Genomic DNA, 25271 nt, shown 5'->3' with positions numbered 1-25271 from the left:
CCCCGGCAATACCGGCTGGGGAGTGGAGTGCCATGGTGCTCTTCTGGAAGCAACCACAATGACCGGCCACAGTGATCGCCCGTCTCGCAATCAGCTGTGGGGGACACCTTCTCCCCTTCCCCCCCCCCCGGGTCACTGTGGGGCAGGACTCGCTGTGGGTTTCTTGCCTTGCTGGAGCCTGACCCTGCAAGCTACCACCAGATCGCTCAGCCCCTGAGCTGCAGCAGGGCCTGGTGCTTCCCTCCGGGGCAGCAGAGCCCCCCAGGGCCACCTGGGCAGGGTGCTAACTGCACATATATACATATGTGGTTTTAATGTATCTCTGTGAATGACCCAACATATTGTATCGGTATCTAGTGATTTTAAAGTTTAAGAAATATGGAAGCAGTTTGTCTCACTTACCTGATCCAGAAAGGTGGACACCGTTGTTAATAGCATTATCACGTCTATAAGGCTTTGCCTGCCTGATAATTCTTCCACTGAAAGGTGCCCGCACTGTTGATCCATCCTGACATAACACATCCACCCCTAGATGCTTCCCATTTAGTCTGAAAGTGTTTACGGATAAAACAGATAATAGAGATTTACATTCTGGCCTTTGTGGACGTATGTGGAGGGCATGTAATCTCTGCAGAATGAAACTATACAATACTATTGGAGCTACTGTACTCCTGTGCCTATTTATTCATAGTATTAACTTTACAATCTTAAATCCAAGTGGGACTCTGTACCTTTTAAACGCTGGTTAGGCACAATAATATTGAACTATCTATTAGTATATCACATTGTATTTTACCTTGGAGCATTATAGTGTCCACAGCCATGGGGATCACAAGTCCTTCTACTATTTCTGGGGTTGCCAACACATATTTGTCCCCAGGGTCCCGCCACAACTGTAGGAAAAAATAAAACATACACAGCCGAAGGGAGTTATCTAGTCTTGTACAAGAGAGTAGTTAGCAAGTGTAAGCTCAAGCCTTGTTTCCATGACACAGCTGTCTGGGACTTTTCTTTATACAGTTGCTTTCACTCATGTTAACGCAGAGTTAACATAGTATATATAATGACACAGGACATATATATAATCATATATTCTCATTTTAAGCATCGTGTCATCTAATGATGCAATTAGACGATCTAATTTAGACTATCTAACGATGTTCTAAATCAGCGCGGTTAAATGGCTGGCAGCCTTGTCGCCTTGTTTGATTTGAATACAACTCCAGTGAATTAATACAAAATGATATTAAGCAAGTAAACCTTAATGTGCTCGAGGCCACAGACTATGGGTCTGGCTTTTAGCTCAAGGGCTAAACTCAATGACGCAGTGTTGATGATGAGGACAGAAGTGGGTCATTTCTGCCAGTCTTGAAGGCTGTAGCTTGGTCATAGCTTCTTTGTGTGACTTTGTCTAATAGAGTCGTTTGCTTTAAGACTGTGGTTCTGCTCGCTAAGGAATAGAGCGATGCCAGCAACTGGAGTGCAGGTATTTGTCTCGTGTCTTAATCTGGAATTAATCTAAAACCAGTTAACTTGGCCTAGAACCAGTAAGCTCCAATTTATATTGGGATGCTCAAGGAAAGTAAAGGCAATCAAATAAAGGGATGAGGACTATGTGCATAAACGAAAGCATTGTAAATCCCCCCATAAGGACTTTTCTTCAGGTATAAAGTGGCCCGAGTTCCCTTTAGCAAGGGACCTCTAGTTGATTTACCTTAATATTTTTAAAGGGCTCTGCAGAGACAAGCCTTTAATGTGTTATAGCATGCACTCCAAATTGCTAATAAAATAGTTTGTACAGGAAGGTTTTTATATTTCCTTGGAGAAAAATGTTAATAAAATATTGCATTTTGCCTTAAGCCTTCACAAGACAAGTCCATCTGGAAGGAATGTTCCCTGCAAGAATATTTACTTCATAGCAAAGCTAGGGAACCTCTCCTAGGAAGCTTGAAAAAGAGATTAGCAAATTGTATCAAATATCCGTATGAACTTACCGATGGACAGTAAGCCAGCAAGAATGATCACCTTGATTGTCAACATTTTTGCAGCTTTCTCACTAGTGTCTTCTTGATCGAGTCAAGGATGTGATGTGGTGCATCTAGTTTTGTTTATATACTCTCCTGGACCCAGTCGAACTTCAGCCTTCAGTATCATTTCCTGGATTGCAACAGAACAATAAACCAGAAATGCTGTCGATAAGTCTGGTTGTGAAAGAGGAATACAACTGGCAACTTAGGCCATTCATTTCTACTGGTAGACGTTTCTGAGAAATGTCCACCCCTGGAAATGTTTCTGGGAGAGGGAGTGTACAATGCATTCAGCCTGCAACCGCTCCCTCTCCTCTGCTCTTTGTTCCTTCCCGAGACCAGGGTGATCCACGTCCGGGGGACGTGTGGGGAGCAGTGCTGCTCCTGGAGGGTATGGTGGAGGAATGGGAAAAGGCTCCTTGGGGACGCCTGGGTCTGGGGAAGGGGTGGGGAGTCTTTCACTGTCACTGCACTCTGCTCCCATAGACCAGCCTGGGAAGGGAGTGCAGCAGCAGGGCTGTTCCCCAGACCAGTCCCCGGGCTGAGCGAGCTTGGGAAGCATTGCTCCACTGCCCCTGGGAGTGGACAGTCTTTCTGGGTTCCACGGTCTTTTCAATCACTGCGTGTGAGACCCGGCTGGGCACAGAGCATTGAAAGCCTTCAGGGTCCCAAACCAGAATGAGGAAAGCCTTCTTTAGCCTGCTTCCTGGCCTCTCCAGCTTGGAACTCGCCGCCATCCAGCTGGGCAGCGAGGGCCACAAGGGGAAAAAAGTGGTGGACAGGAAATGGGCTGAGGGGAGAGCCTCCAGCCCTGCTGACTTAAAAATCACTGCCACGGCTCATTCTCCGGACTGGGCAGTCCCTAGCTTGGGGAAAAGGCAGGGAGCAGTGGGTGCTGCTCCCTTCTCCTCCCAGACCAGACCAGGAGAGAGAGTTTATTCTTGGGAGACTTCCTTCCAGGTTGACACCAGGGGCTGAGTGTTTTCTACAAGGAGAAATTGAATGTATGCTAGGGTGGCCATTGTAGAGGACAGTCGAGTTGTCCTCTGTCCTCTATTGATACAAAACCCAATGCCTTTATGTCCTCTATTTTTCTCTTCAAGAGAAAAATAGAGGACATAAATGCGTCCAGTTTCATATCGATAGTGGACAGAGTAGCAGAAAACTGGAATGTCCTCTAATGTACGCTTGTACTCTCTACCAGAAGAGCAGCCATTCTCCTGGTGGAAATGTAACACCTGTATGTGGCCTAAAACAGAAGTGAATCAGTCACTGAGGCATTGCACCAGGCTGGAGAAGCCATATCTGTGTTATGGCCTACTGTTGCCCTGTGGGGTCAGGCCAACTCTCAGGATCTCAATATTGCACTGTTAGACAGGAGGGTGTGACACAACTGCACATATACAAACACACAAATCAATTGGGTGCGCGCGCACACACACACACACACACACACACACACACATATATCCAAACCAGCCTAGGCACATGCATACCTATCACCAGTTCAAGCACATACACTATACACCCCAAAAGTTGGACAAAAATCAATTGTCCATACCTGCACACTCAGTACACATACACAGATCACTAATTTGTATATCATGCACACAATGACACGTATATATACACATGCACACACTCACTAGTTCACACACATACAACCCACCTACACACAGGTGAGTTCCTAACTTGGATTGTACAGTATGTATTTGCGTGCTTGGGGTACCTGGGATACTTGGGGGAAGGTTAAGGTGAGAGAGTTAAAATGCAGGGAGTGAAAGTTGCCAGAACTGGGTTTAGAACCGGTGGACTAGAGAGAAGCTGGCTGAGTAACTGAGGCTTGGAGTTACTCGAGGTCACTGGTGGAAGAGAGAAAAAAAGAAAAAAAAAAAGCCTGGTGGCAAGGAGGAGACAGCCAGGGAAGAGAGAGAGGCAGAAACCTGGGAGCTTGGGGCTGGAAACTGAGGCAGACTGCTGAGATACTGGGGGGAGGGAGGGGCGATAACTGGTGGTTGGTGGACCAAAGTGGTGGGTCGTTGGTCCAGGTATTGGTGTTGGTGGTTCGGTCATTCAGAGGGAGCTATTTTTAGACCCGCTGCCATTGTCTCAAGCACCCTCATTCATCCCCATTCATTCAGGAACCAAGTTGCATAGGAAGGGTAGGTGTGAGTCCTGGGTTACACAACCGGGCATGGGGACAAGATGGAGACTTGACCAACAAAACGGAAACTTGACATGACTTATGCTAACTTACATATGTAGGTGTAAATCATATAGTATCAGTAAACAGTAATATAGAACAGTAAAAATCCCTATAAACATAATAATTAGGCAATATAAAGAAGGAGAAAAAACAAAACAAATACAACTTGCTACCAAAATAAAATGCTGAAGCTTATGCTATGTCTTAGCTCACTTATACTTATCTATAGGGAATAGAGAGGGAGAGAACAAGTCAGAAATGGTTGGGGAAGGGGAGGGAAAGCATTTTAAGTTAAAAAAAAAAAAAAGAAAGAAGAACTGGGGGTTTTGCTACGCTACCCATCTTGACTTTGAGAGAGGTGGGGAAAAAAGGGACACAGGTGTCAAAAATATAGGTGTCAGACCCTTAGAATCAGTGAAAAGTAGGGAAAGATGGGTCAGATGAAATCAATTCTACTGAGACTTTGTAAATAACTCATGTCTCTTGCATCTCTAAATATATGATTATTACAACTGCCCACTAACATCACAGAGAACACAGCAGGCAAATGTAATTTTTTTTCTTTTAAGGAAAAATTTTCATCTTCCAAAGCCAAATCAGCCAAATCCGTGAGTCATTCAAGAACCAAATGCGGCCCTACTACCAGCAAACATCCTCCACTCCCGCCTGGGGCTGCAGATGCTTCCAAATCTTTTGGCGGGCATTTTACATGCAGGTCCAAGGATGGACGCTTGGGATTCGGATGCCCCTGGGTTTCGCTTGCCCTCAGCCACGTGGCCCCAGCAGCCAAATGTAATATACTTGTAGTATAAAAAGTGCCTAGAACGTCTGCTGTTTTCAGAGGAAAACCAGTTGTTCAGAGTAAAACACACTTAACTTTAGGGGAAGGCTGAGGAGTGTAGACTCAGCAATGCCAGGGGAATTCTCCACTAGCAGTTGAAAGTAAATTTTCATAATCTTTGTGCCTCCAGAGCAGAACCGAGAGCCAAGAAATCCAGCCTGTTGTTTGTTTTGCACAAGCTGTATGCTGGCTATATTGCATGTGGGCAAGAAGTCAAGGTCCTTGTTTCAGAGTACTTTGTGGCAATACAGCAAGATAGAGATGAGGTGGGTAAGGACATACAGACGTGGGCAGCAGTTTATATCATGACACTTGGAGGGGGGAAGGATGGTCCGATGGACGCAAGGGCAGACTGTTCCGAGATATGTTCTAACAGGGCTGGTAAAATGATAAATGCGCCAGTACAGTGAATACACTGGTAAAACAATAAATACGCAGACAATAAAGAGCAGAGGAGAGGGAGCGGTTGCAGGCTGAATGCATTGTACACTCCCTCTCCCAGAAACATTTCCAGGGGTGGACATTTCTCAGAAATGTCTACCAGGAGAAATGAATGAGCTACTTAAACCCTCCCCCCTCTCTAGCAGTGTAGTTCTGTTTGTACGAAGGTGCTCAAAGGTGGTAGGAGAATTAATGATGCTGGTTATATTTATTCTTTATATGGGGAGAACTGCAGCCACTCCAGTACCACACCCTTAACTGGCCCAGCCATCCCAGTACAAAAACTGCCTGGACTCCTCCTGTAACTGCAGGACCTCTGGCTGTATGTGGCATCCTCACTCCTCTCTACAGCTGGCTTATAGCTTTGTTTTGTGAAGGTGAGTGCAGGATACCCATGATGTGCCTGTGCTCAGTAACCAGAGTTACAGCTAAGAGAGACGTGGAGAAGACTGATTATGGCACAATCGGGAAGACCTTGAAAAGGTAGCACCACTAGGGGATTTTTGGATTTGGTTCCTCTAGAAGACACACCCGTGACACACACAGCTGTCATACACAAGGCATTGTTCCTCTAGAAGACACACCCGTGACACACACAGGTGTCAGCCTTGTTTCCTTGAATCCTGTACTTCCAACCCAGGTTCCCCCAGGGCACTCCACATGTTGCAATGGGTATTTAGAGCGGAGCTTGTAATGGGATGTTTTTGATATCCAGCAAGTTATATTGCTCTTACTGATGTCCGTGCAGAAGGTTAAACTTTGGAAATTGGCTTAGGAAAAAAAAAAAGGTGGAAAATAGGGAATTTGACTAAATGATATTTTCCACAGGAGTGAGTGAATTTCCTGTGAGAAATACCGGCTGTAGGTTTTTTGTTTGGGTTTTTTTAGGGGTGGGGCGTCAAAAATGAAATCCCTTTGTCTAAAACCAGGAAATTCAGACTTTCCCCCACCCCGAGGAAATCTGAATTTTAATTTTTACATTGAAAATTTGAATTTTTTTACAGGCTGTTCCAACCTCTGTCTTGCACATATGTAGTTAGAGACAGCTTAAAAGGTTTACAGTATATGTGTTCGGGGGTATGCTGGTAGGTGGTTTATAGCAAACCACATAGCAAGAGGTGAAATGAATGGGTGAAAGAAGATGTTGGAAATGAAGATCATTGTAGACTTTCCTCAGATACCCACCCGGTTCCCAGTGACATAATGTTTGTGCAGATCAAAGGTCAGAGTTTGGCAAGTAACTTATCCATGCGCCTTTACCTTGGCTTAGTTACCGAAGTTTCCGGTAACACACTGGAAATGTTTCCCTGACATACCCCATCCTGTCAGTAAGTGTTTACCCTACTGGGAGAGGATCAAGGAGTTTGTTGGGGGATGGAGAAACTCCCAGTGGAGCGGGCCGGGGGACTGGCACACAGGAAAGCTCCCTTGCGGAGGACGCTAGCACAACTGGTTTTGAAAATGCTAACCAAACCGTTCTCCCGCAGCATCTCAGGAAATCCAGGGTGTGAGTTGTGGCCCGCAGCTGCCTGTACGCTAATGCCAGGAGCATGGGGAACAAGGAGGAAGAGCTAGCCCTCCTGCTGTCTAGTGAGCAATATGACCTGGTAGGGATCACGGAGATCTGGTGGGCCCCCTTGCATGATTGGAGCGTAGCCGTAGAGGAGATAGGTTGTGGATGCAGGCGGACCTGCACAGGCTCGAGAGTTGGGCAAACTGGAACCAGATGAAGTTGGGCACGTCCAAGTGTAAGGTGCTCCATCTGGGGGCAAACAACCCTCAACATATGTACAGGCTCGTGGTGACAGCTTGACTTGCACCACGGCTGAAAGGGACCTAGGGGTAATGGTTGACCATAGCATGAACATGAGCTGTCAGTGCAATGTGGTGGCCAGCACAGCAAATAACATGCTGACATGCATCAACCAATGCATCTCGTGTAAAACTAGGGTAGCGATACTCCCACTGTAGTCAGCACTGGTGAGACTGCAACTGGAGTACTGCGTCTCGTTCTGGGTGCCGCTTTTCAACAAGGACATGGAAAAACTTGAGAGGGTCTAGAAAAGAGCCACCTGTAAGATTAGGGACTTGCAAGGCAAGCCATACGAGGAAAGGCTGAGGGATCTGGGCCTCTTTAGCCTAGAGAAGAGAAGGTTGAGAGGAGACTTGATAGCGGCTTACCGCTATATCAGAGGACTGCATCAGGAGCTTGGTTCACTAGGGCACCCTCACGGAAGACCAGGACCAATGCATACAAACTCCTGGAAGGCCGCTTCAGGCTTAATACCAGGAAAAACTCCTTCACAGTCAGGGTGTCCAGACTGTGGACCAAACTCCCTCCAGAGGTGATGCAGTCACCTACCCTGGAGGTTTTCAAGAGGAGACTGGACAGTCGCCTCGCTGGGGTCACCTAGCCCCAGTTGTCTTCCTGCCTAGAGCAGGGGCGCTGGACCTGATGATCTGCAAGGTCCCTTCCAGCCCCTGACAGTCTATGAATAAGTAGCTTTAGCACCTCACTCCTCAAAGCCCCAACAAAAGGACCACAGTTCATTATAAAAGGGCTTCCATTTTATTGGCTCCATTATTTAGAGAGAAACAGTTTTAACTACACAGGCAATAGCTCAAAAGCTTTGGTTCACATTTGTGCTTTTCCATTTACAAGTAGTGAGTTGGATCGGTCAAGTCACAATTCTGGATGTGAACGTGAGATGTAATTCCAGGGTACACTTTTTGCATTGGGAGCATTATACCAAGTCTCTGGCCTTTCTTGATGGGCCCTCTGCTCTTGAATGGTTTGATATGAAACATCTTAACGCAATGTCCTTTTCAAAGGAAAAGAGAGAGAGAAAGAAGAAAATGATTAGTTGTATGAAAATGACTTAGCAGCTGTCTTAGTAATTCAATTAGAAGGCCCAATATGGACTCTGAATGTTCTCAATATTAATTATAACTCGAATAATGCATTTGGAGCTATATGTTTCAGACACTTTACTAGGCCCTGCCCTTGGCTTTTAAATCTAAAGTATCGGAAGGTTTCCTGTGTACTACTGAAAAGCAGCTAACCTTGTTAGGACCTGCTGAATCCAAATTTCAAACATTTTTGCACCTAGTCCATCATTACTTTCTCAGACCCATACATACACATCCTCGTAAGTTTGAGGTTGACTGTGTGGTGCCTACCACTTTGACACACACGGTAGACACTGAATCATGGATCTCCAGACTACGTTAACCTGAAGCTCTTGAATTCAGGCTGCAACAGATTCCTGTTCTCTGGGGGTTGTGCACCTGAGCTACGTATCGAGCAGCAGCTCACTATTGCCTTTAGACTGCTGGCTTCAGAATAGCTGCTTCATGAAACTCAAGTGACAGAAAACTTCATTCCTCTTAAGAAAATTAACTCTGCCGTTCAGAAGAGTCCTCATTTTGGGGTTTTGTCTGAAGTTAGGCTGTCACACGGGAAGAGTTTGTTGTCATTGATCTTCTCACCTTTGATGAGGGAGATCTAAAAGTGAGAACTGTAGTAAATTTTCCTGTAGAAACGGCAACTGGCCTAGTGGGTTTCTAGCTTTTTTCCCTCCTGGATTCAAAAGCCAGAACGTGGCAGTTCTGTTTGAATTGTGCATTAAAAATGAGCCAATACAAATGACTCCTAGCTTAGTTAAGTTCTGATTTTTCAGTTAGTAATAATCAGAGTGGGGTATATATATACTCCATCATTAAGGTTAGGAAATACAGAAGTACTTCATCTTGGTTACCTGATCCAGAAAGCTGAATGCCATTATCAATGGCATTACGGTTTCCATAAGGCTTAACTTTTCTGTCAATGTTTCCAGTGAATGGCGAATACACGACTGATCCATCCTTGCAGATGACATCTACCCCCTGATGCATCTGGCTTCCTCTGGAAAAGGTGGGCATGTGTAAATAGCCGTGTAAACGTGCACATCATTGAGGTAATGAAACACAATGGGGAATGCAATAACGCTCTGCAGAAACTACTGCATTCTCATGCTGACTTGCTTGTACTATTAGATTTGAAAGCCTTAAATAAGAACAGAAAACCTTGCATTTTCCAGTTTTTCAAAAGGCGTTTCTCAGGTTGGATTCTTGCTTTCACGCAGCTGGGGGTGGGGAGGAATTCTGGCTCCAATCAAATCTATGGGAATTTTTCCATTGGCTTCAGTGGGGTCCAGACTTTTACCAGAGGTTAACCTGCATCTTCCCTTGACTTCAGATGACCTGCTGTTGCCCACCAAAGTAGCCTCATCTACACATGGGCCTTCTTGGATGGACTATTTTGGATGAAACGCTGCCCGTGCTGTTTGCTGTCTATGCCTTGAACAGACGGTTGCTCAATCCTGCAGTCCCTTTCACATACACATTTTCTACCCTCCTTATTTTCTGCCACAGCCAAATGTTGTCCTTTAAACAGAGTTTGATATACCCTAGCTGTCAGTGCCCCTTAGTCCTTGTTGCTGTACCTTTCATTGGTGTATCCTCCGCAGCCTTTGGAATCGCAGCCTCTTACTCTGTTTGCCAGCTGAGTTGAACATATATTTGCCCAGGGCCCTGCAAAAGCTTCAAAAAGAGGCAAAAAGGAATAAGCACCCAGCTGTCATTGGCCTTCCCCTCTTTTAGGGACAGTAATTGTCAATTGACACATTTTAAGTCTTTTTTTGGGGTGGAATTTAAGAGCACAATCCAAAGCCACTGAGTTTGTGGTAGGTCTCCTGTTGAGGTCTGTGGTCTTTGGGTTAGGGTTTGGAGGAGGAGAAAGTTTAAACTCTAACTTCTCAGCGGTTTTGGAAGCACTGCAAAAATTGTTTGTCTTTTGACCTCATATTTAGCAGAGATGGTGTGGGTAGGAGGGGGAAGGTGCAATGATGCAGTTGTTCCCTTTACCCCACTTTGATTATATAGTCTGCTTGTAGTGTGGGACCCAGGGGTCAAAGGCCACTGCTGCCCACTAGGCCTGTGTGAAGTGGCTAGTATTTGCTTTGGATTTGGCTGATTCAGGGGACAGTGGTTTGATTCGGCGTTTCAGATCACTGCCCCAAATCGATTCGGCCGACTCTGATTTGGAGATTGGTCGGGCAGGGCAGCCATGGCGGGGGCTGAGGGAGCAGGCAGGGGATGGGGCCTGGCAGGGGTCCCCCCATGGTCCCCTCCCCCCTCCAACCCCCCTCCCTTGTCCTCTACTTACCTGCTCCAAGTCCGGCTCCAGCTCCCTGCTGCAGCGGGCAGGGACTGACCTAATCATTGAAGCTCTCCAAATCTTTTCTGAAGATTCAGAGAGCTTTGAATCGATTTGGACCTTTTTATCGTTTCCTTTATTCAATTCGGATTTGGAGATTCAGCCACCAAATCGGGCTGAACCTCCTCTGAATCGAATCAGCACCCGAAGCCTCACACAGCCCTATTGCCCACCCCCCAACCTGCTTGCCTGTTGCCAACTTCAGGGTCTTAAGTCACCGCTGATGAGTACAATAGGTGAGAGGGGAAACAGGGAGGGTCTGCAGAGCCACAGGAGTTGGACACCCCACTATCTGACTGCCCCCCCCCACCTTCTACAATCCTAGATTTGCTCCTGTATTTTTATAACTTGTTCACTGCCTGTTGACAGCAACAGTAGCACAGCTCTGGGTCCAAGCCTCTTCGTCCATTCTGTTTGGTTTTATCCTAAACAGGGGATCAGCCCACAGAAGATCCTTGCTTGAATGTGGCCTGGGGGACCTTATTGCAAATCTTGGGATTTGCAAAGTGCTTTGCCACATCACTCTTCCTTGTACTCACAGCTTTCCTGTGCAAGTATTTGCAGTCAGTACGGTTCATTTTGCATGTAGAAGATTAAGATCAAACTCTTCTCTAGTTCCACAACCTCCCACAGGAGAGCTGCCTCCACACATGCAGCTGTGAGGCTTGGTGGGGCAGGAAGGGAAGAGTTTTCCTGCTCACCATCCAGCCATCCAGGACACCGCCTCAGGAATCTTGGGGAGGATTATTTCACCATGTTGGCGAAATAACCCCAGCATGTTTATACCAGCTACTTCTGGCCCCACCGGTTCCCCCCACTCTCCTCCAGGGTTTCTGGGTTTTCTATCAATCCCAGAATGCTTTGTGGTTGCTCAGTGTTCTAAGATTTGGGTGGATCAAGCAAGAAATAGTCACGCCAAGGACCAATCCTACAGCACCTTACACACATGGAAGACCTGCCCCAGTAATCCCATCAGTCACGGAGAATGTACTGAAATGAACAAAGTTATGTACATGGTTTAAGTGCTTTTAGGGCCGGGGACAAATGTTCTCTAGCCAGATCCTATATTCCTTGTGCAGGTTGAATAATGACCATTTCTAGGTATACACCATTTATTTTAGTTGTGGAATAATTCCATGTGAGCTAAGGGGTCAACAGTTGCATATAGAAATAAGTCTATAAGAACATGTTGGGTTGAGCTGGCAGCTGCCTCCTCACGATTCTTCTTCTCATGTCCTGTCTGAGATTATTGATGACAGGTATTTATCAGATTTTCAGATTCGTTAGAAGCCGCAACATGTGCACTTCCACTATGGCCATTATGACCATTGCAATCACGTTAACAGTAGAGGAAACAAGATACACTCAGTGCTAGGCACAAATAGTTTATATCATAGTCACAATGAGTTCAGCTAATCAGATAGCTGATATATGGGAAAATGCATTACAGTGTGTGGACTGACGTTTCAATAGGAAGATTACTTTTCACATATAATATAAATATTTTAAATACACTCTGCTGTTATTCAAAGGATCTAATAGAAGGCCTAGCTCAGAGACCTTTTCACCTGTACAGCAGTGAAGGAAGGATATGAACATTTTCTGAGCTACCAGTAGTTCTCTGAAGGGACTACAACATTTATAAAAATAAGCGTTATGGTAAAAAGTGTATCTATCTTACTCAAACCTGTTTTCTTTAGTCGTTCTTGGCTACCTGGAAAAAAGAACTGTTACAAAAGTTTTAACAGTAAAACGATATAGACTGTCTATACCACTAGATAAGCTTAAATTAAACAGCAGCAAGTTCCTTTAAAATTCAGGGGAACAAAAAATCTATAATTTCTTTGAACACAGGATGCCAGATAAAATCAATCTAAAATGGTCTTTTTTGCCATTTAGAGGATCTAAGTAAAACCTGCTGGAATTAATATACTGTAACAAGTCTATTCCTTTTCATGAAGGAGACATAGATTAATGCTTTGTTTTATTGCATGGCAACTTGAAAGGACTTTTCTGTTAAAAATATGCAAAGCATTTGAATTTTAGGGAGTTTTCAATAGCAAGAATGAAGTGAATCCCAAATTGGTCCATAAACCTTACACCCCCCACAGGTTTAGCATCCGTGACTTTTACAGCATGATTTGGACTTACCAGATGGAATCACAAAAGCAAAAGCGATCACGGTGATTGGGTACATTTTTCATCTGCCACCAGAGCTCCGTGTTCAAGTGAAAGGTTGGAGATGCTTTGCTTTATATCTGTGTATTCCTGCAGAGGCTGCATCCATATTCCTAGCCAATCAAACACGATCAGGGAATTTTAAAGACTAAATTTGTAAAGCTAAATACCAACGGTGACTGGCCATGTCTCTGAGGGGTCCCAGAAGGGGAGATAATATTCAGTGGTGAAATTCCAATGCCTTTGGCAAACGGCAGTTATGTGGTTTTATACAGCACCATACAATTAGCTCGGTCTTTCATTCTTTCTTTTTTTTGGCAACAGAGCAATTCATTTAAAAATAAAATGGGGGAGTGAGAAAGATAGAGGTAAAACTCAAGGACAAATTTCAAGTATCTTTCTCTGGGGTGTACTTGGTAGCCATGTTGGTCTGAGACAAGAAGACCTATAAAGACCAAGAGTTCTGGTTTGAAGCATCTTTCTCTTAACTTTTTCAGCAGCCTGCAGCAAAATCCCAAATTTTAGCTAATAATGAATAGGCTAGGGATGGAAAGACCGTTCAAGTGATTGTTAAGATATCTGGGCAGATACTTCAGACACAAGCATGCTTTCGCACACCCTTCCACAACCATCTCCCCTTCTTGAGAAGATATTAGACCAGCAGTACCCACTGGACAAAGATGTGGTTTTCCATGCTAGTGTGAAATCAGGCAGAAGTTGGGGCAAGGCGGTCACTTATGGACTTATCTGGTTGAGCGAGACATGAGCTTTCATCAACAACAGCCTAGTTTATCAGATGCTATGAATGGACTTGTCATTCATAGCACATCCATTCACAAGCTGGCTGTTGCCTGTGAAAGCTCATGGCTCTCTGAACCAATAAGTCTCTAAGGTGCCACCCTGCCCTGCCTTCTACCTGCCTCTATGCAAGGTAAAACACAAGCCAGTAATCTTAGGCTGGAAAAGCTCATCACCAGTGAGTCTCAGCCAGGGAGCTGCAGTATGTCACACAATGTTAGCACTGTGAGGTGTGCAGACATGAGTCATACGATAAACCCAGAGATTTCAAATAAGGATCCACTGTGCTAAAACCATGCCGACCTGTTGTGGTCTTCCTGATTTTTTTGCAACAGAATTGCTCTAGTATCTTTCAGCAGTCAAAAAATGAGTGAAAACTCAGAGGTGGCATTTTCCAAGGGATGCGTTGAGTCTAAAATGGTTGAGAACCACTGCTATACACAACCAGGTTCTTGTGAGGCTGTTCAGGAAATGTTTTTCAATTCATCACAAACTAAAATTCCTCCTACCCGGTTACATAATGTTTTATTATCCCTGTTTGATCTATCTCATCTAACAGGTGCCGTCCCCTGTGAGTGAACAGCAAGAAAAGACACATGCTTATGATCTTGACTATGGTGAAAAGAAAATAGGAAAGTCTACCATTATGTGGCTAAATAAAATTACAGGAAACTCAAGAAATAGAGAAGTAGGCTGAAGCATGAATAAGGCAATCTGTTATTTTGGGGAAGGGAGGAGTGCAGTTAGTTGGTGAAAGCTGGGAACTGGCAGTTAAGTTTATATCTTTGGCTCTTCACGCTGTTGGTGGCCAGAAAGGACTCTTCACCTTGCCAGTGGCCAGACAGGACTCATCCTTGCTAGAAAATACAAAGAGAAAAGCGAGGTTACATATTGCTATCTGATGGGATACTCGTACTCTCAACCCACTTTCTTCCATGTGTCCCCTCTAGCTGTGCGTCATAGCAAACTCGTGAATTAAGTGACATTGCCTCTTTGACCTGGCAAAAAACTGCACAAGGAGTTCCAGATCTTACAAGCTCAGACAAAACCATTGCCTTTAAAAATTAGAGAAGGGTGGGAGGGGCAATGCAAATGAACCGAGAGAGAAATACTCAGACATTTACAGAAAAGGGAAATGTAGTCAAAAAGGGACAATCGAACAATCTTGAATTTTGAATCTCAGATTTTGAAATGCCAAAACAATCTCCTGTTTGGGAAAAAAAGAAGTGGAGGGGTTTTTTTTTCAAATGTGGAAAAGGCCATTTTTCATAAAGGTTTACATGAAAAAAATTAGTTCAGTTCAACTTTATTCATTCAATTCATATGGGACAGGGGGCAAGCCTTTCCCTAGTTCAAATGCACAACTCACAAAATATTTTCAAACATCAACTGGTGGGGGGGCGTCGAGCAGGGAGGCGGAAAACCCATGGTTTTAAATAATAAAAGGGAGGGAAAAAAGTAGTCTGATGCTTTGTATCCAAAATTACCAACGTTTTCCAAACCACAAGCACTGCACTTACAAGGCAAGCAGCATTGCCGTGACAAGGGGCCTCCGCATTTATAGTTGGTATATGAACCAGAACAGTAATTGGTGCTAAACTGACATATTCCTTTGTTCAGCAAACAGGTGTGGTCCTTGAATATAATCCACATGTGCTCATTCATTTTACCTAAAGAATAATAACAGTGTTGTTCACAAAACCCTGTTAGCAATTGATCTTCTCCGGTTTATATATGATTTATAACAAGCTTTGTCATAGTGATGGTCTCTTTGGCTAAAACCAGACTACATTGGCTCAGTCTATGATTCACACCAAAACAGGTGTGGTCTAGGTTTAAAAGTCAAATTAGCTACAATTGTTCTGAGGTGAAGTGTTAATTTGAATAATTCATGGGTACTTAATGTGGGAAGTTGAGCTTGGTTGTCTGTAAAGTCTGGATTTGGAGAGGCCCAAAATACTCTGGTGGGAGGAACTGGAACAGGTTACCCACAGAGGTGGTGGTATCTCCATCCTTGGAGGTTTTTAAGACCCAGCTAGACACAGCCTTGGCTGGGATAATCTAGTTGGGGCCTTTCCTGCTTGGAGCAGGGGGCTGGACTAGATGTGACCTCCTGAGGTCCCTTCCAACCCTCATTTTCTATGATTCAGTGAATCAAACTGGTTGTCTATTTTCAGCCTTTCTGATCACTGGCACAGAGTCATGGAAGCAAGCATGAAGGTCTATAATCTATTATGAAAGAGTATTGTCTACAGTGTCATACCCAAGGTAATCTTAATCAACTCAATGTCATCTGTTCTTCCACTACTCTCCTATTTTTTGCTGATACCAACTTTCCAATACTTGTAGATGGATGACCAGCTCCTTAAATTATCTGGCCAAGCGCTACATATAAAAATCTTTTCCCAGAAGTGAGTCCTGTCCAAGTATTTCCAAAAGCAAGCACAGGCTCCAACATATGTTTGCCAGTTCTTGATCTCTGGGTGGGCTCTAAGCTCTGCAACGTTACTTAAACTGGGAATTCAGAATTAAAGTTAAACTCCAGCCATACTAATTGAGGAAAGAGATTCAGCTACTGTGATATATTTTGCTGCCTTAGCAATATCCTGAAGACAGTGCTTTATCTTTCTGCAACAGTCCCATCTTGTGTGAGGGTACCCAACATAGCGTGCTAACTCTGGCAGCTTTTCATCGTCCTATACAGACCCACAGAGGTGCGGATGGGGGAAAGAGAGTTTGCAAGTTCCTCAAAGGCAGCTCCCCCAACATTTTAACAAATGTTAAAGATGTGTGCTGCCCATCTACTGTCTGCTGCAAAGTTTGAATTAAAAAATGAATTTGCTTGCTCTTCTGGGCCTTAAACCAGTGAGACTATGTTTAGGTAGCCACTATGTGTTACGTAAGTGCACTTCAGAGAACTAGAAAAGTTCCTCTTAAGCAAAGTACAAGAGCATTTGCATTGTGCTTACAGTATAAACGGCAAGGCAGGCAGCATCTTCGGTCGCTGTGGCCATGGCACTTCCCTTCAAGCATATCATTCCAACATCTTTTCAGATGATAGTCGAAACATGTCCCACCTAACTTGGTACATTCAGTATCAGCAGCAACTGGCAAATACAAGAGACTTTTTTTCAGAAGCGTCTTGATGGACAATGTAGTAACTCTGGGGATCAGAAAGCTGACTAAAGCAGCAATAGCCTTAACACAAAGTAACTGTTCATCTATGTTGACTATCCTTGAGCAGAAGCTGAGTGGTGAGATTTTCTTCTAAAACATGATTATACAGATGAAAAGTGCCAAGTTAACTCTTTGCATATAGACATTATAACAGCAGCATGACCTCTACTTTCCTGTTTGGCAATCCTTCTTGAGGATGAATCTCTTACTCTAGTTACAGAGAGTTTGATTCCTACAGAGAGTTAAGACATTTAACCAATTAGAAGCTGCTTCCAGGCATGCCCCGTGGTTATGTTTCTAAGGCTTTTAAGTATAGCCCAATTTTCCCTTCCTAGCTAATGCAATAAAGAGTAGAGAGATCTGCATTTCAGGAAGCAAGTAGAGAGTTGTGCAGTGACAGTTTTTCTTGGGACATAAGTAAGATTGCAAATAGCTCATGGACGAACATGCAGAAGGATCCCCTGGTTCCACGTGCAGACCCCAGTGCCCGCAGCAACATCTAGCCCAGCCCCTTGTGCCTCTGCAGTCCTACAAGACACTCCCCAAAGCAGAAGGGACCAGGCCACAGACTGTGAGCTAGGTGAATGAACTGGCATGTCTCTGAGAGTGCACAGCTTATCTGTGCAAGCAGACACTCCGCTACTTTCTCTGCTTAGTCTTGCAAAAATGCTTCCTAGCTGAAGAGGAAAAGGGTGATGCCACTTTTCATTCCGCTTGCATTTCAGATCCTTATTTCTAATGCTCAGAATATTGAGCAGGGACGTTGTGTTTTTCTGTTCCAAGCCCAGCTCTAGCAGAAAGGGAATTGTTAAGAAAGCAAAGCTCAGAAGACACTGCAATAACCCGCAAATGAAAGAATAAGATGATCGTTAGTCAAGTTTTGTTCCATGTAGAGCCAGGAAGACAGAACTATTGCCCATCAAATACTTGTTTAGCCAAATCTTCCCATCCCTAATTTATCTATCAATCACCAGGCTAGATTAGTTCAACTAGTCTCATTAAATATTTTAAAGGCTTTCTAAATTAGATCATTACAATAAATAGATATACTAATAAATTAAACTGCTCAATGCTAAATGGAATCAAATTTTCTGAATACAAAGCCTGGTTTTGGTTTTTGTTCTGTGCTTTGATTCAATACGAGTTGCTGTAAAGGAAACTAAAACTTTAGCAAGCCTTGCAATCCTGTGCAGATCTCATATTGTATACAGCACTCTCTTGAAGACTTTCTGCATACAACAGACTCTCTATTGCTGATAATATTGGCTCATAATTTATTTTTTTACTGGTGAAATATTCCTCAGCTATTCTATGCACACCTATGGGACTGGAACGCTGTGCAACATTACATGTATATGGAATTGGCAGCTAGCAAATATTGTTAATAATATGCATCATCATCATCATCTCACTCCTTATAAGATACTTTTTCATCTCTAGATCTTATTTGAGCCAATGCAATTCTGTTTGAGTTAGCTTAATTCCAGATAGATACTTATCAATCCTCTTTGAGACTTACCAGTAGAAATTAAAGCAAGGAGAAGAAGAGCGAAGGAAAGCATTCTGGGAACTTCATCAGAATTCTGTGCTCAAAAGAAAAGCACTTGCCTTTCATCCTGCTCCTTATAAATGCTGCCAAAGGGCGTCCAAGCCTTCCAACCAATCCAAATGTATCTGCTTTGACTCCCCGCAGAAGGCAGAAGACCACGCCAACCCCTGAGCAGTCTTTAATTACAGAACATAGCATGCCGTCTCTCTTTACCTGAGTACTCTCCAAAGATGGTCTTTGCTCATAACTAACAAGAAACTTATGCAGGATATTAAGAATACTCTTCTGTCAGAGTGGTGCAGTTGAACAGGGGCAAATGCCACGGCCTCTGAAAGGCTGTTGTTCCCGAGCTACTGTAGGTGTTCTGGGTCAACACAGATGACTCCTTCCCCAGGAGAGCACCCCCACCAAATCCTGTTCTCCTTGTTTCATAGGTATCGAGGAATGAGTCCAGTGGAGGTATAGATCAGGACACTAAGATTCAGCCCCCTAATACCCTCTTTATTTCAAGTTAGGATACTTCAAATCTTTATGGAAGTAGTTGAATGGATTTAAGCTTAGGATGCTAAACTATTTGCTGAGTATGGTGAACTATCTTCTTGGACAAAGATAAGAGAGATAAACTGTCATTACTTCTGTTTTTGAGTGGGCAGATGAGGGACATAGTTTCTTCTTTGCTCACATACTGTACCTTCTGTTATACTTTGTTTCGCATGAATGTGCATGGTCTCTTCCTTGCAGAGAATTTTCCTGCAAAAACCAATGTGATTTTTGTATTAACTCTTGCCACTCCTATTGCACCAGCATGCTGTGCTGCATAGCTAGTAGCAGAAAGAGCAGTAGCTATAGATTTTGGCATATGGCGTTTATTGCAAGTGAGAGTCAAAGCAAGAGCGGAAGCAGATTTAGACTTGGTTAACACTAGCTGTGGACAGCTACAGATATCCAAATCAGAAGGCTTTCCCATCAGTTAACTCTGCTAACATTAAGGACAGCTAAAAACAGTGCTAGAATGGGGGATTGTGTGTGTATGTGTGTGATGGAAATGATTCCTTGCCTTTGGGGTGAAATGTGGAAGTCACTGATATCAAGAGGACCAGGATTTCACACTAGAAGTTCTTCCAAATAAATGTCCAGAGAAATAGAAGAGATCGTTCACCATCTCCCAAGCAGCCAGCTTGGGAGACGGTGCCTTATTGGCCCTTGTTTATGGGTTGTTTCTCAGTGCACTACAGTGCTACCTAAGCCACATGCTTATCCTCCCAATATTCTTGTAATATAGGGGAAGATAGCAGTCTGTCCATTTTACAAGTGTGGAACTGAGACTCTGGGAGCCAAATTCAAAAGGCATTTAGGTGTCTCCATATGCATGTAGGGATCTAGTAAAATGTACAGGACTACCCAGGAGCATCAGGCACCTAACTCCTATTGTCTTGCAATGGGAAGTTGGCACCACTTTCCTTAAGTGAGCTTAAGTAAATCTACATCTCACTACATATCTAAAATACTTTTGTACAGCTGTCCCCTGAGAGATTAAGGAATTTTGCCCCAGGTCTTTGAGAAAAGTCCTGTGATGGGCTGAGAAGGGAAGTTGGGTCACTTATGATGCCTTCACCACAACTTCCATTTTCCTACCTTGCAAACACTTCCACTGTTACCAAGAGCTGAGAAACAAACACACCGCAATGATGCAATGGACCCCACACCACCATCTGCCCTTGTATCCACTCTGTTAAGAACATACAGACTTTAATCATAGGCTGGGGACTGGGAAGGGTGGACCATCCTACTAATTTTTTGCTAACAATCAAGTTTATCTGTATTTACCACCAGGAATTTACTCAGTAACCTTTTGATCAGTAGAGGCGGAGGATATCTGAAGGGCGGGTAATGCAAACAAAGGTATGTTTGGAGCAGATGGATGGCAGTGAGCAGAGCTCCTAAACTTGAATCAAGACAGAGTAGGCAACATGCTGCTGACACACCCAGAACATAATAGGCAAGCTCCATCCATGCCATCATACTCATGTGTAGACAAAACGGGGGCCCTAAATTGAAGCGATGGTCAAAACACCGCTTCCTTTTAGGGCTGACACCCCGCTGACTTACCTGCCTCTCCAGTGGGGAGGGGAGGGCAGTGCTTCAGTGGGCAGAGTGGTCCCTGGGCTGCAGTGTGCTTCCCTCTGCAACAGTGGCAGCCTCTGCCAGGCAGCACCCACCTGCAGGCACCTGGTTCAGGCAGTCCTGGGGGTACCACAGCCACAGAGGGAAGCATCGGGCCCCTGTGCAGCTCAGGCAGGCTCCCAGGGGCAGGTGGAGATCAGGCTCACCACTTTTCTTGGGCAGAGCTACCTCCCTGGGCTGCTGCCAGGCTGCCTGCAGGGCTTCCTACAGAGCTGCACAGAGCCTGGTGCTTTGCTCCGCGGCTGTAGAGGGAGCAAACTAAAACTCCTCAAAGGAGTTTTTAGTTTGCTGCGCCCCAAGTCATTTAAGGTGCATTACGCCACTGAATTTCCTACAGTGGCTGGAACTAATGCGCAGAACGCCGCCTACGCATGCAAACACCAACAACATTAAAGCAGTGCAAAAGCATTCGGCCCACTTTAAAGTGTCATGCACACACGCCTCTTGTTTCATCTACACACGGCCACAGGCACCAAGGGAAACTTTGGTGGCTGTGCTCCTCTTGACTTAACTGAATCTTAACACAGTGTCAAGAAAATGCTAAGGTGCAACTTGTGGCTTGTCCATAGCATGTTGCCCACTCTGTAAGTGGGGTGAGGATTGAGGAATGAAACCACATGAAGGGATACAAGGAAAAGCTGGAGCCTTGTAGCATGATTTAGTGGGAGAAAAGACAAGCTTTTATGTTCCAGCTCTGTGTAAAATCTTAAGACGACCAAGTTACAGGCAACATGTACCTTTGTTTGGCTCCATCTGTGCTGCAGTCAGAGATGGATGTGATTTAGCCGAGGTAGCTCTAATCTAAGGACATGGGTACTGATAGCAGTGAGCATAACCTGAGCCATAGCCTGGCAGAGTCAAGTGCGGGTATACTGCGTAAGTGTGAAGCCTGACTTCCTCCTCTGTCAGTATTTTGGGGGGTGCAGGCTTAAAGAAAATAACAGTGTCTAGGAAGCAATCGCTGCAAAAGAAAACATTGGTTTGCTACTAAGGAGCAAACGTGTGATGAATTAATTGGAAAATGAGCATAGCAGCTTTGTCCTAGCCCCAAACTGTCAAACGCAGCAAAAACAATCTCCAAGGACTCTGCCCATGCTGGGAACTCTAATAATGTTTTCATTAGAGGAACAGTGGCTGGCTCAGACCATCTCGCGGAGCAGCGCTGGATTCCTTTCTATTTATAGAGGGGGTGGAATATGTAAATAGCTTTGATAATTGCCTTTCTGAGGAAATAGAGCATTAAAATATGCTTTGATTTATTAACAGTATCACACTGGGAGTGAACTTCCAGCCCAAATAACAGGGTAGCAATACCTTTGTTTTACCTCTTGAGCTTTGTAGGAACACACAGCCCGTGAAGTTGGCTCATGCTCTGCTTTTTCCTTTACTGCTTCCCTGAAGTCATTTATAAAACAAACCTTCTATCTACAAATCATTTCCCAGCTTATTTTAGCATCTGCTACACATGAAAACATTTCAAACCAGTTGCAAACCCTTTAAACAGGTGCCGGTTAAACACCTGTTGTGCTTTGGAATGGGCTCTGACGGGTTATGATAATAAAAGCAAATGGGATTATTCACTCTAAAAGCAGGGGTGGCTTTGCTGAAACCATAGGTTTGAGCTCTGAGGTGGAGTCCGGAGGTGGGGATGGGGAGACCCCACAGGTTTGGCAGCCCACCATAAAGGCCTTGTGATTTTGTTGCCATGTCTAGTTGTTCCCACTGTCAGCCAATGATACCTGAATACATGGCTCAGCTGTCTGAACTTGCATGTTAATTCTCCCTTTCTTTGTACAGTGTATAGAGGCTGCAATGAGCAGAGAAAAGGAGGAGAGGGGGACTATGAAAATCCTGTCCGTGTCCATGGCATCTTATCAGAGCAAGCAGGCCATTCCAGCTAATGGTAGTTAACACAATGCTGAAGGAAATGAACCCGAGAAACATTTTCCACTGTACTCCCATGCGCAAGAAGCTGACAAAACTGCTGTCTTTCTTTCTTCCTCCGATCAATGTCTAGAACTTTTAAAGGAATGTTAATTAGTTTGATTACTGATGCTTTGCTGCAAATATATGGCAGAACTGGTTTGCAAGTGCTCAGGCCCTGAACATGAAAGGGCTGCAGGGTTGGAGTGCATTGTTTCAGCTTATGGTAGCAAAGTGACATTTCTTGTGAGCTAGGACACACATCTGAAGACTTCATTGGGAATTATACTTAAGTATCTCCCCAACCCTGTTTTGGGGGTGCTGATCTAAGGACATAGGCAGACAAGGTTCTTTGAGTTAATGTGATATCTTTTCTTAGACCAACTAAATAGTTGGAAAAATTACACTCTGCTCTGCCTCTCCCTCTGCCTGAAGACGGCTGTTTGTAGTCTTCTTCAGACTCTCCCTGTGCCTAAAGACAGGTGTTTGTACGTGAAAATCAAGAACAATTTTTCCAACTGTATAGTTCATCTAATAAAACATATCACATTTACCCAAAGAACCTCGTCTCCCCAACCCCGTGATTCTTTCAGCTGAGGAGACTCTAACTTCTGGATTTGCTCCCCAAGCTCGCCCATCAGTGTCCAGGGCATAATATGGTCTACATTTATTGTTATCTACCTTCTAACTTAGCCTGCTGTTGGATTCACTCCTGCATTTAATGTGCCTAGCTACAGATTAGAGACAATATGAACTAATATAATTATGTCCAGAGAATTGGTTTGTGGTTGAAGGATATCTGTATCCTATAAGCAGAAACTCCACTTGAGGGAGGAGGAGAAGTTTGATGAAATTTGAAAACAAATGTTAAACTTGTCCATTTTACGATGGTATTTCAAGGGATTTTTAAAGGAGCACCTGCAGTAATGAAGCTCCCAGCCCAGATCACACAACAGCTCGGTATTTGAGGAGTGCCGCCTCATTCCAGTAGGCTTGAAGGAGAGGTATTGGTATTCTTCCCTTCCAGCGATCACCCTTCCTTGTACAGCCATTGTACCAAGCAGGACTGACGCATGGTGGGGGGAAAAGTTTGCTCTGCCACTATGGAGTGGTGTCAGTGTTGTAGACCAGAGCTTCTCAAACTGTGGTCTGCGGACCACCACTGGTCCACGAGCTCCATTCAGGTGGTCTGCTGAAAGGTTGCAGAACAACCAAGAATATCTGTACTTGGCCCTGCACATGAGTTATTTTTTCAGAGGACGGAGATTAAGTGGTCCACCAAGACCCTCAGCAATTTTCAAGGGGTCCGCGGAAAAAAAAGTGTGAGAACCACTGTTGTAGACTTTTTGCAAACACTCAGGACATCCATTAAAGGTAGTGGAGTTAGGAGTTACATTTCAAGCTCCTTCTTTTTGAAACTCTTATTCCAAGGTCCCAATCTAAAGCTATTGACTTAAGAAGCCAGAAGTAAGAAAGCCCACCATAAAGCTGAAGGTTAATACAAAAAAAAAAATCAGTAGTTTGATTGTATCTGGTCTGTGCATGGAATAGAGTAGACATTACATACATCAATCACATACACAAGACATTACATGCTAATATTCCATATTAGAGCATGGAATCATGGGTGTATGGGTATCTAATAAGAGCAGATATTACACTTCATAGTACCATTTTAAGAAATTGCTTCTAAAATCTCATTGATGTTTGGCTTATCCTGGATAGGTGCGACTTCCCCAGGGGCACAGCACCTTCACCAGGTCTGTGCATCAGTGCAGTCTTCTGCAGAGGGGCAGAGTTCATGCTGGGTGCATTGGCTTGCCTGTATTCTAGTCTTTCTCTTTCATATAGAAATTAGGATATTCAGTTTTTAAAAACAGGAGGAGCCTGGTGCTTAAACCAGCACTGCAGAACCAGTCCCCTCAGGCCAGAATTAAACACCCCCTTTGAGGATTAGAAAATCTGCATGCTCTTGTCGCAGCCCCTCGGGACTGTACCGGCACCTTGCAGCCCTGCCTGAGAAAGGGAAGCCTATGACTGCCCGACAGGAGCTGAGCAGAAACTGAATCCCAATTCTGAGAATTGCCATTTGCCTCCATGGCTTCATGGAGAAAACCCATTACTCTCTTTTCCTGGCATAGTGGAGTCTGTCCATCCCTGCCTCCCTCATTCCCCAGCCACCCTTATGCCAGCTCAGCTGGGATGGGAATGCCAAGCGGGTAATGGATGCATGGAGCAAGATCCCTGCTATAGTTGCATAGTGGGGGGTGGTGGCAGTAGAAGCTGGCAAGGACAGTGTGTGCAGAGGAGGTAGGTGTGGCTCATGTCTTGGTGGGGGCACTGGGCAGCTAAATGACCTTCTATAATAATTCTGCAAACCCCACCACAAATCCAATTCAACTTCATGGAAAATAAAAGCAAGTAGCTAATGACCCTCATCTTCATGTGTTATAAAAGGCCGTTGGGGAGACAAGACGCCCCTAAGCATAACACCGGCCTGGCATTTGCCTTTTGGGTAACACGTTTGATCTATTTTCAGAGCCCTGGTGCATGGTGTCATCTGGTTATTCAACCGTTATGGGGGATCAGGCCTATGACAACTCAGGGTCAGTGAAATCCTTTCCTCACCCTGCTGGGAACTGGTGCTGCTCCACACTTAAGTGAGGGCTTTTACAAGACACTTTAATGTG

General features: G+C 44.4%; 2 protein-coding genes across 2 annotated transcripts in view; both read right to left on the bottom strand.

Annotated features, from left to right (window-relative positions):
* Window positions 1–2110, bottom strand: part of LOC109289938 (leukocyte cell-derived chemotaxin-2-like) — an 8310-nt gene extending 6200 nt beyond the window's left edge. The window contains exons 1-3 of the mRNA XM_019506244.1: window positions 1995–2110; window positions 797–893; window positions 403–548 (exon numbers count right to left, since the gene is read on the bottom strand). Of these exons, the coding sequence (XP_019361789.1) occupies window positions 403–548; window positions 797–893; window positions 1995–2040 (289 nt within the window). The 5' untranslated portion in view covers window positions 2041–2110. The remainder of the gene's footprint in view (window positions 1–402; window positions 549–796; window positions 894–1994) is intronic.
* Window positions 2111–8061: 5951 nt separating this feature from the next.
* LOC109289939 (leukocyte cell-derived chemotaxin-2-like) lies at window positions 8062–13989 on the bottom strand. Its single transcript, XM_019506246.1, has 4 exons — window positions 12924–13989; window positions 10000–10096; window positions 9274–9419; window positions 8062–8337 (listed from the first exon to the last, which is right to left on the bottom strand). The coding sequence occupies exons 1-4, from the start codon at window positions 12967–12969 to the stop codon at window positions 8171–8173; spliced, it is 456 nt and encodes a 151-aa protein (XP_019361791.1). The 5' UTR covers window positions 12970–13989; the 3' UTR covers window positions 8062–8170.
* Window positions 13990–25271: the final 11282 nt, after the last annotated feature.

The sequence above is a fragment of the Gavialis gangeticus genome, unplaced genomic scaffold (assembly GCF_001723915.1).
Source record: "Gavialis gangeticus isolate Ggan-Ray unplaced genomic scaffold, GavGan_comp1, whole genome shotgun sequence".
NCBI classification, from domain to species: Eukaryota; Metazoa; Chordata; order Crocodylia; family Gavialidae; genus Gavialis; species Gavialis gangeticus.
The sequence above is the reverse complement of the archived record's forward strand: the minus strand, read 5'-3'. Positions and strand labels throughout refer to the sequence as shown.

Coding starts and splice junctions, on each gene's coding strand:
- LOC109289939 (XM_019506246.1), bottom strand. CDS start 12,969: ATGTACCCAATCACCGTGATCGCTTTTGCTTTTGTGATTCCATCTG. Junction 10,097..12,923: donor TGCTTTTGTGATTCCATCTG/GTAAGTCCAAAT, acceptor CTCTTTTTGAAG/CTTTTGCAGGGCCCTGGGCA. Junction 8,338..9,273: donor CATTCAGCTTTCTGGATCAG/GTAACCAAGATG, acceptor TCCTTTGAAAAG/GACATTGCGTTAAGATGTTT.